Here is an 11270-nt window from a genome sequence, read left to right as displayed (position 1 = left end):
CGAGCCCGTGGGACTGGACGCTCCTGGAGGGGTTTCCAGCCCCCAGAGGCACCGCGTGGCCTTTGAAAACTACCCGGCAAGGCACAGCTTTAGCGGGGAGCTGCGCAGGATTTGTCCTGGGGCGTGTGGCAGTGAAAGAGCCTCTCTGTGTCTGGCAGAAGTGCATCCAGAGCCTTCTCGGTGCAGAACAAGCATCGCTGTGTGCGCAAGCGTGGGGACGGCCAGCAGTTCGGGCAGCCGCCGGCTCCTGCCGTGGGTTTCCCTGCTGCACCCGGCCGAACTATAGGTACCGAAGCCACGTCTGAGCAGAGGGGCATGGATTTGCAATTTGTGGTCATGCAGGGCAAACTAAACGCCTGGCATGGGGCAAACGGCTCCTCTGGTGTCGTAGCAGGGATGCAGGAGCGCTTTGGTACGAGGGGAGCGTGGTACCAAAGCTTTGCTGTGCGGCAGCATCGTTATTTGCACTGCAACGTCTTCTGTTTCCGTCTTTCTCCGGTTTGCCAAGTTGTGTTGCCATTGAGGTCCGGTCTTTAACTCTAGGTGGGTTTTTTTTTTTTCATTTACTTTCCCTTAACAGCAAAACCAGATTAGTAATGCACTGATGGGGGTGGGGGTTCTTTCATGGCAAGAAGCCTAAAATCCATATGGATGCCAGCAAGGCACCCATACACCATGCCTCGTGTTTGACCCTGACGAGCTCTGGCTCACAGGCGCCGTCCTGCAGGTAGCGGCTCCGCAGCCGTTCCCAGCAGGATGCCAGGACGTAATATCTCCTTTCAGAAAGCAGCGGGTGCTCGCCCTGTGCACGCTCCCTCCCTTCCTGACCATCACAGCTCGCCTCTTTTTCAGCTTGCGGAAAAATACGGCCCCATCTTCACCCTCCACTTTGGGTTCCAGAAAGTTGTGGTCCTGACCGGGTACGAAGTTGTGCGGGAGGCGCTTGTGAACTACACAGAGGAGTTTGTAGACAGACCATCCATCCCAATATTTGACCAAATTCAGAACGGAAACGGTACTAGAGCAATGAGCAGGGGTGGGGGGGAGGGACAACACTATCGCTTAGTGCCAGCCTAACTGTGCATCCCCGGAGCCCGGCTTTTAAACATCCCCCTTGGACCCTTCTGAAGCCAAGCCGACCGAAAACATTTGGCTTTCCTCGTTTGCATGCAATGCCTCCTGGCTTTTCTTCATTTTTGCTAATGCACTTGCGACCAACGCATATCCTAAACGTTCAAGGGTGAGGAGTGGGATTTTTAAAGGCACTGTTGGTAATTCTGGGGTTAATTTCCATAAGCCGTCAATGAGAGCGGCTCGCCACCATCACCGCATTTACAAACCTTCCCCACAGTTTCAGGGGACTTTGGACTAACTGGTTTGGCTGTTCGGAGCTGTAGGGTTTTTTCCCCCTTTCTCCCACTTCCAGGTGCCACAATTTTGGACATCATCAGTCCCCCACGCCTTGCCTCCCCACAAAAGCTCTTGCGTGGACCATCGTGAAACAGGTTCAGGCAGAAGCAACAGGCTGAGGCTGGAAATTCACCCTCACAAACCACCCCATAGTTTTTCCAAGGCAACTCTCCATCCCCGAGTATTTCAGAGAACTTTTTGTCTTGTTTTTCCATCCTCTGCTTCAGCTGAGGCTCTAGCTTTGAGCATCCGAAAGGCAGCTTTATATGCTGGTCACAGGCTGAAGTTGGGATTACAATTAGAAATTAAATTACCCAGCCATAATATAAATAGATGAATTTATCACTACGTAAGGAAAAGGAATCAAAGGGGAGAAAAGCATTTTTCAGAGCTAATTTACATGTAAAATATCCCTGTGGGAGACTGTCAGTATTGCACTCTAAGTCCTTTCACACTTACCTTCTTAGCCTAAGTCTGAGCCACTTAGAGGTGACTGTTAAGTAACTGGTCACAGATTTTCCCATGAAATATTTTTTCTTCAGAAAATGCCAATGTTGACTCTGAAGCTGCTTTCAGAAAAGGAATGATCCAGACGAAATTGCACGAATTAAAGAAAAATTAAAAATGAAGTTTAGAAATTTGCTTTGACATTTTTAGAGCAAGAAATTTGGCTTTCTGAATTAAAACTACACTGCTTTAACAGAGTGTTTATTCTAGAAAAAGCAAACACATTTTAAAACCTTGCAGCCAAGATGAAGATGTGAAGCGCTGGAATCCAGCTTTTCGATTGACACAATCTGAGATAGACAGACACTAATCTGACTTGGATTATTGACACAATTTTTTTTTTTTTTCACTTTTTACAACACTTAGATGGGATGAAATACCCATCCCTGCTTGGTGGTGCTAGTCATCATCAAGGCATGAGCTCAGTAACCTCCACAAGATGATAGCATTTTTGCCACTGCTGAAAATACAGTGTTGCTGGGAATCTCAGTAGAACAGTTCAGCACTGACCAGGGTTGAGGAGACTGAATTATCCCATCCCACATAGACAAAATATCTTTTTGACTGGAATAGGATGAAAGGAGAAGCTTCTAAGATATAAGGTTGTTGCTTGAGGCCTCAGACTTGCAGCCAAACAGGGTCAGAAAGGTTGCATGATTGACTTAGATCAACATCTCTCCCCAGCTCTACAGCCAATCCTGGTCTGAAAGCCATACCCGCTTATCTTGCACTCAGGAGAGGTCTGGGGCAAACTGGGTTGGGTGGGAGCTTGTTTTTCCCAAACTATAGGCTCAGTGAGACTGGGAGAATGGAGCTGAGAGGATACAGGGATGGGGCACACAGAAATGGGAGACCCTTATTCCCTAAATCCATGGGAAACTGGGCAGCAGAAACACTTGTGGAGATCCCTCCTCATCCAGTCCCCTATTTTGTTTCGTGCGGTGGGGCTCCCCTGTGCATGAGCCCAGCGGTGATGTCTTATGGCCTCCTCAGGTTTGTTCTTCTCTATCGGGGAGCTGTGGAGAACAACTCGGAGGTTCACCGTATCCAGCATGCGCAACCTCGGCATGGGGAAAAAAATGATAGAAGGGAGAATTTTTGAGGAGCTTCACTTCCTTATCGAGATGATAAAATCCTTCAAAGGTGAGCTGGAGACCATCGTGGTGCTGTGCAGCCTCATATGTGTCACTGCTGCTGCAACATCTCACTAACATTTCCATCGTCTTCCCATTGCAGGGGAACCTTTTAGCCTGACGTCCTTCAACTGTGCTCCAATCAACATCACCTTCGTCATGCTGTTTGGGGACAGGTTTGACTATAAGGACCCAACATTTCTCACTCTCTTAAGACTCATAGATGAAGTTATGATTCTTCTGGGATCTCCAAATCTGAGCGTAAGTAACCTGTTCCACAGATTAACTTTTTTTTTACACTGGCACATTACATTTGTGAGCCACACAAACCATAGGATTTAGTTCAGCAGTTTTCGAATGTTCAGAACCAACCATTACACTTAAAATGTGACAGTTCTCCACATACCACCTTGGTCACCACAAATGTGCTGCCAGATTCCCCTTTGCTACTCTCCTTTTGAACCATCATGCACGTGTGTGTGGAGCTAAAATGAGAACTGAACTATGGTCATTTTAGCTCCACAGTTTTTGGTTTTTTTTGTCTTTTTCAACATAATTGCACCATCTAGGCTTTCTTTGCCTTTGCCGCATTTTCTAAAAAGACACATTCGGTGTTGATGTCTAGGTGAGTGAGATTTCAAGATTGCATTACAAATGCTTCCTTGGAGAGTGCCAGGAAAGCTTTGCTTATCTTCAAACTATCATACCCAGTCCTTCATAACTGATGTTGGAAAAAACTAACTAGTCTCACACTGACCTAAACTGGCTAGTGGTCTGGCACGCTGAAGCCCCAACTCCATTGAGAGGCTGAGCAGGCTGTTGCTGGTAGAGGATCTGTTACCACAGAACAGCATAAATGCTTAAAATTATGTAGTACTAAATAAAGGCTCAAAGGTTGCAAAGCCTTCCCTTATGAAAATCTGCCCAGGAAGTCCCTGGGATGCTAAGATACTACTACAGGACAAAACTCAACTAATATGTCATGCCTTAGGAAGAAGCTGTTTCAGCATGCTGATATTTCTGCAGACTTAATGCCTCTCTTCTTAAATTCCTCATTAGTATTTCAATTTCTACCCGTTCCTTGGATTTCTTTTCAAAACCCACAAGATTATGCTTCGGAAAATAGAAGATGTGCGTGTCATTTTAAGGCAATACATGAAGGCAAGCAGGGAGGATATCAATGAGAACAGTGTGAGGAGCTACGTTGATGCACTGATATTCAAGCAACAAGAGGTATTTGACTGCTTATGTCTGTTGACTGTTTGCAATGTCTCCTTTGGATTTTCTAGCTAAAACAGTTGCTGAGTTTTGATTTTAGTCATGTCACGTAAACCTATTGAAATCCATGCTGTTATTCTAGCAGTATTGAAATCGGACGCTAGTCTCTTACAGTTGGTTTAATTTACTGCAGGGATTTTTATATCAAAATCAAGATATGAAAGCCACTGTGTCAGTCCACTCCTGAAATAGCAGCACTAGTAATGTGAGATCAGCTCCCTGTTCCTAGTAGAAAATGCATGAATTCACATGAAAGCTGACTCTGCCTTTCTTTCTGTGACAATTAATCATAGATACTGTTGCTCCAAGATGAATGACACACTTAAAGTATCTGGATGATAAGTCATTCAGTACAAGTCCTAGCCCTGCCCCACACCTTACTTTAGTAGAGACTTGGCAGTTTTGTACATCAGTTGATTCCATTCAACACAAAATTGTGTTGGGCTTAGAGTTTTTTCTTCTTTCCAACTGGATCTGGGCCAACCTTAGGCACTAAATATTCTACCCAGCTATGTGGAGGAAGGGTCAGTACAGTCCTAAAGCCCAGCAGAAATGGCCTGAAAGGTGATTTTGAACATTGTTGGAGGTTCAAACCTGCCCTGGGGTGGGAGGTGTCCCTCAGAGCTAGGATTAGCTGAATCTCCTTCTGTACAGAGGAGAGACCGGGCCCTTTCAAACCTGACAGGCTGAGTCAATGAACAGCATCTGGCCCTGGGCTTCAGCCTGCTTCTGGGTGGAGATGAATGCTGAACTAAAACTCCACTCCAAACCTTCCATCTTTGGTGCTCCCATCTTTGGTGGATGCTGTGTGTTCAAAATCAGGTCTGTTTTATCACCCAGTTCACAAACACAAGATTATAGTCAACAGTCGTAGGCTATGCAGTATTTTCCAAGCCTGCTGCATACTAAGACTGATGGTTTTAAGACCTTTCTGACCACTTGTGTTTTTCAAGGAGAAAAACAAGAAAGACAGCCTCTTCCATGATGACAACTTAATAGCATCCATACTCGACCTGGTCATGGCGGGAACAGAGACCATAGCCACAACGCTCCAGTGGGCCATCCTGCTGATGATGAAATACCCAGAGATTCAAAGTGAGCTCCTCTTACCTACACTCCATCTGTGGCACGGCTGATACAGGGAGGGGAGAGGCCTCGCTTCAGATCCACAGCAGCTCTTTTGCCTTGAGAGCTGAATCCCATCTCTTTATCGTTATGAACTCCTGATGTAATTAGATGCTGATCAAAGTCAAAACAAAATAGTCTCTTTGCCTTGCTAGGAGAGAGGATAAGTGGGGATCAAAGTATAATGCTGGGGAAACAACCCATCCACATGCCTGAACTAGAAATAGAGCATGGAAACCCAGGCTGGTGTTTTAAGAATCCTCTTCTTCCAGACCCTGGAAAAATACAGTTTTCCCAAAATGAAACCAAGGAGGGAGTTGGAATCATCCCTTTGTGTTTGTTCCTTCCAGAAAAGGTGCAGGAGGAGATTAGGAGAACCGTCAAAGCTGGAAGCTGGGACACATATGAGGACCGGAAGAACATCGGAAGAACATGCCATTTACAAATGCGGTGCTACATGAAGTGCAGAGGTTTATCACCCTCCTGCCCCACGTTCCCCGCTGCACTGCTGTTGACACCCACTTCAGGGGCTACTTCCTTCCCAAGGTAGGTAACTGCTCCATCCCAGGAACATGCCACCCTCCTCATTTTTGGCAGTCCCACTAGAGACCAGTTTCTTTAGAGGGAATTATAGGACAGTAGCCCAAAGTAGGTGTCCAGAATCATCCCCACAAGAGTTTCTATGTTGAGTCTATGAGACTGGTATTGTGGGACTATTGTTTCATAGTTGAGTCTGTTCAACTACACTGAGTCCAGAGAGACTGGTATTGGAGGACTCATTTCAGTCCCTCTCACGCTCAGGACTTCCTTGCGCCACAAGTGAGTCTGGTTTACCTCCTTGATGCCATCTGCACAGTGAAGTATCTGCCAGTGAATTTACAGGATCTGGCCCTCTGCTTGAGGTTTTCACAGCACCACATGGGGTTTGGCTTCAGTCCTTGTCACTGCTGGGAAAATCTCACTGACTTGTCACTACTGACTGATAGGATAAAACCCTCAGGGTCTCCACCTACCCCAGGTGGAGCAAATCTCCTGGGACACCAAAGTCTGTGTCACAAAATGAACCGAAACAGAGCACTTCTGCTATCTTTTGTGCCTTCTTGTACTTTTCTTCCAGGGTATAATTGTAATCCCGTCACTCACCTCGGTGCTCCTGGATAAGACGCAATGGGAGACACCACATCAGTTCAACCCCAACCACTTCCTTGATGCTGAAGGGAATTTTGTAAAGAGAGGGGCTTTTCTGCCCTTCTCCACAGGTAACTAATGGGCTGATCCTCACAGAGCTGAGGCTACGGTGGGACCATTTGATTACAATATACACTAACAGGGTCTCCATGGCTAAGTACCTGCCTTTAACTTGGTCAATAAGCAACCAGGCAACTGAATGGAGTCAATTATTCTGCATCCAGGCAAATGGCTGCTCTCGGAGCACACCTCTCCCACCACTGAAGGTGTGGGTTCCCAAAGGTTCAACAGGAGAGAAGACAAAGAGATATATTTCATCCAAAAGAAGGTGGAAAAATGCCTCAGAACTGTCGGGAGTAGGTGGATAATCAGACAGGACTGGTGGGGCTGCCAGCACAGCTATGCACAGGGTTCCATGAACTCTCCTGGAAGTGAGGGTACAGTCCAAGGACCCTCAAGTCCTGTCTTGAGGCAAGTCCCATGTGTGAGTGGATCTGATGGACAAGGCCTCATCCACTGCCCACCAGAGCCAAGGAAGAGAGTCCCAATAAGCTTTGCACCTTGGCTGGGTATTACAGCCAGCAGAGGCCCAATATGGGACAGAGTACACCAAAAGGTATTACTCTCACTGTGAAATCTTAAATCCAAGGCCCTGGATTGTTCCTAGACATCACCTTGGACTGTGATTCTTCCAGTGGCCCTTTTGAGAACTGCCAAGGATTCCCAGCAAGACCTGTTCTTTTAGAGGAAGAAGCAAAGCCCAGCGGCTGGGGGAGGTGATAGGACACTTGGCATCCTGACACTACCTCCAACTGTCATTTTGGTCAAGTCACAAATTTTGTCTTTTATTTTTTTAATCTCAATTTCACCTGCAAAATACAATTAACATTTTCTCCCTGAAGGCTCATAAACTCAACCCCCTGGGAGTTAAACTGACCTAATGATAGGAACAGTTGTCAGATATCAGAAACTCACCCCTGAGCCGTCCTAAAAGAATAAGTGTCACTTTGACAGTGCCTTCCCGACAGCAATAAATGCTTCCAAAGGTTGCTCATTTCCAGAAGTGCCTGCCCCGGCCCATGCCCTCCATGGCTGCGGCGGTGTGCATTACGAGAGGGCACAGCTGTATGGGTAAGTCTTGCTGGGAGTTTAACAAATCCCAACACTGCGGGAGCCCGTAAGTACTACAAAGGGAGATTTCCTGCAGAATCCTACAAATCCTCCCATGTAACCTTACTCTTCCCAGCTGTTCCTCTGAAAGGATGGCTTGAAGGAATTCCAGAACGTGCTCCAACCACAGGTCCTCAGCAGTGACTTGGATGTTAAGAAGTCAGTCCTCACTGTCCACCAAGTGCTTCAATCATACAGGGACCATCGTGCAAGGGCTGGGAATCTAGCACAAAGAGGGGGTAGGAAAGAAGAAACACAGTCTTTTCTAAAAGTGAGATGTTAGGATAAATCCACAGGAAAAGTGAGTTGCAAACCATTCGACTTTGGGAGGAGGTGGCATTTTTCTATCATGCTGCTTTTCAGAGAGAAAGGGTTAAAGATGCTGAGAGGGTTAGAAGAGCTAAGGAGAGGAGTGGGTACATCATAAATGCATAATAACCCTGTAACATGGCTGCAACTTGCTGCTGCAGGTAGCTGTGTGGCAGAGATCGGGCAGGCACACTGTGCCAGTGTGACTGGCACAGCGACCTTTAGCAACACGGGCTCCTCTACTCCAAAATGCTCTGGTGTGTTTCAAGGTTTCACTCCTGCTTCCATTATAACATCTCGGATGCTAACGTGCCCATGGCAAACATTCTAGTTTGGTCTTTCCATCAAGTAAACACACTGCTTTCATCTGCAGGGCGCAGGAACTGCATTGGAGAAAGCCTCGCCAAGATGGAGCTGTTTGTCTTCTTTGTAGGGTTGCTTCAGACATTTACATTTCAACCCCAGCCAGGAGTTTCAGAGTCTGACTTGGACCTTACCGTCCCCCAAACGACTTTCACATTAAGGCCTCGGCCTCAGGCAACCTGTGCTGTCCTGCATGAGTAACCACAGCCTTGCTGAAGAGCAACCCAACAAGTGGGGAAGCTGCTTAGACCCAACTTAGCTATGCTAGGACTCGCCATCCCCCCGTCCTGCCACATCCCCCTCTTTCACATCCCCTTCCCACTGTCTCCATCCACTCCCACTCCACTGCTCTCTACATCTGCCTCGTAGGTTGCGGACTCCCTCTTTGCTCCCGTGCTGCGAGGAGGTGCATATCATCAATTAGAAACCATGGTGGTGGCTGACAAACACATGCTTCTTCTCAAGACAGACTGTGCATGGAGCTGACGGAGGCACCAAGGAGGTGGTCTACCGAAGGGCATGCAGCCCATGAAGTAGGTGTGACACCTAGGTTCCCATGGCAAAGCAGTGAGGTTCATAATATTGCAGAGATCTGCCCAAAATCATGAGGAAAGATGCACCACCATTTGCTGGAAACCACAGAAACACACTGTGGGTCACACATTTGAACCATCCATAGGTACCTCCCGAACTTTTCCAAGCTCCCTAATTATCCATAGCTTCAAGCAAAATCCTACCAGGCTAGGCAGCCAAGCCAAACACTGAGTGTGAAAAACGAGATCGATTCCTGTGATTTGAGGACGAAGTTATTTCTGCCTTGGAACAGTGTCCTTAAAGATGCCCCAGGGTCTGCAGACCTGTTTAGATAAGCGAGTGCTGCTACCACCACGTTTAACACTGCTTCACAGTCTGAATGAAACAAGACCTACGTTTCTAAGTTTGCAGTCTAAATCATAAGGCCACGTGAGATTTGTACCAGGAACCAATCACAAAAGGCTAATGATACAGAAAAATAAACTAGACCCATTTCTAGTTTTATGCATCTCTGTCTTTCCTGACCTTGTTAAACAGGAGCAAACACTTTTCCTCTCTTCAGGCCTCCTGGTTAATATTAAGAGCCAACACCAGCAGTCAGTCTGGTATTTGGGATGGTCTGGCCACTAGAACCAGCCACGCAATTTCCTTGCAAATGGTGTCTAATTTCACAGTGCTTGTATTGCACACACACACACGCAGGAGAATTGGGATCAGGGGTTAGATGAGACACGGGTTTGGTTCTTTTCCTTCCCTCTGTAGCTTTGTCTGGCTGTTGTCACTGTCTGTAGCACTCATCTGCCATCACACTCTGCAATCTTATTCCAGTTGATGTATAGCTCAGGCAATTTTTCATCCATTTATCTGCCTGTGAATTGCCACTTCCTCACATGCATGTTCTTATCATGCACTTGACCCTATTGCTTGTTTCCCCGATCATGGGAACACAATAAAGTTTTAATCCCATGTCTTCATTGTATGTCATATGCCTGCCACTCACAAACTTTGCTTTACACGGAAATGCAAATGCCATGAAAGTTGATCCTGAGCCCAGAGTGACAATGAATATTATAATTTTACTTGTGTCTCACAGGTGACACATTCTGCATACCCTCATCCTGGTAAAAAATAGTTCAATAGGAGACCCTCCATCTCTGCAGAGTGGTTTCTCCAGGACAAAGAGCTTTCCCGTTTTTTGTGCTCAGCTATGGGTTACTAGTCAGACCTGGGGATAGCCTTGGTTTTTTGCTGTTACGTCTTCAACCCTTGCTTGCAGAGGCTGAATGAAAGGTTGCCACCACAGCTTCACTGATGCTGGTTCTGCATCTCTGCCTTGGACCCTGAACTTCTCACCTCTTGCCCTCCCAAAGCATCACCTGCTGGCAAATGAGGAGTGGTGGCAGCAGGACGGGGTCTTCTTCAGTGAAAGCAGGGAGGGGCAGGTAAAGCAACTGAGGAGCAAACCATGTATCAAGTCAGTGAAGGAAGTCTTGGCCTTGCTGAAATAAGACTTTTGCCTTTGGCTTGAGAGGGGCCAGGACTGCTCCTGTGCTAGCCCCCTCCAAAAGTAATACGAACTCAAAAGACAGATACGGCAACAACCTAGTGCTCTGGGGGACAAAACTGGGCTGGGTTCAGATCTACACAAATTCATTGGTGGAACCTCAGACCTGGCCCCTTGCCATGGGCTCTCAGGTTCTTGGCTTCAAAGGAGAGAGATGGATCCCTTCCTACATGGCGTAACAGCCTTCAGAGCCTGCGCTTTTTGGACGTCACCTTCTGCACTGGCACCCTCCGGCAGGCGGAGCAGAACCTGCGGCAGTGCTGGCTGTGTACAGAGATTCAGCAGACCGTGCAATACCCGTGCCTCAACAAGAGCCATGAGCTGCCAGGTGCAAACATCCAAGGAAAACAGCGTTTTTATTCCTTTGAAAAGTGCATCCTACTTGTGCCTGTGTTAGTAGATGGATGGAAGTGATCACTCCCCAGCAGACAGCTGAATAGATCTCCGCAAAAGAAAGTGTCTGCCTCCCATTTATTTGTTCAGCCAAACAATGGCAGAACATTGATTATGACTCAGCTACATATTTATCTGGCAGAAAACACAGGCTCTCAGGGGTGAAAATACCATTTCCACATTCCTCAGTGGCCCTGAGGGTGTTCCCTCTAGCTGCAAAACACATTTGTGCCTTGCAACACAGGGACCTGAACTGAAGGCAAACATCTCGGAGCGGGACAGGCGGCTTGATTTTT

General features: G+C 47.0%; 1 protein-coding gene across 1 annotated transcript; it reads left to right on the top strand.

Moving 5' to 3' along the window:
• Positions 1-158: 158 nt before the first annotated feature.
• Positions 159-8684, top strand: LOC104614802 (cytochrome P450 2W1-like; the record flags this gene model as incomplete). The annotated part of the gene is given in 10 exon segments (XM_010293117.1): positions 159-252; positions 853-1015; positions 2911-3060; positions 3154-3311; positions 4110-4283; positions 5282-5423; positions 5804-5874; positions 5877-5999; positions 6571-6712; positions 8494-8684. Coding segments are annotated over 10 exon segments (1408 nt in total), but the record flags the coding sequence as incomplete, so codon positions are not given.
• Positions 8685-11270: the final 2586 nt, after the last annotated feature.

This window comes from Phaethon lepturus, unplaced genomic scaffold (assembly GCF_000687285.1).
Source record: "Phaethon lepturus isolate BGI_N335 unplaced genomic scaffold, ASM68728v1 scaffold22648, whole genome shotgun sequence".
NCBI lineage: Eukaryota > Metazoa > Chordata > Aves > Phaethontiformes > Phaethontidae > Phaethon > Phaethon lepturus.
Note: the sequence above shows the minus strand (reverse complement) of the source record. Positions and strands in the feature narration are given on the sequence as shown.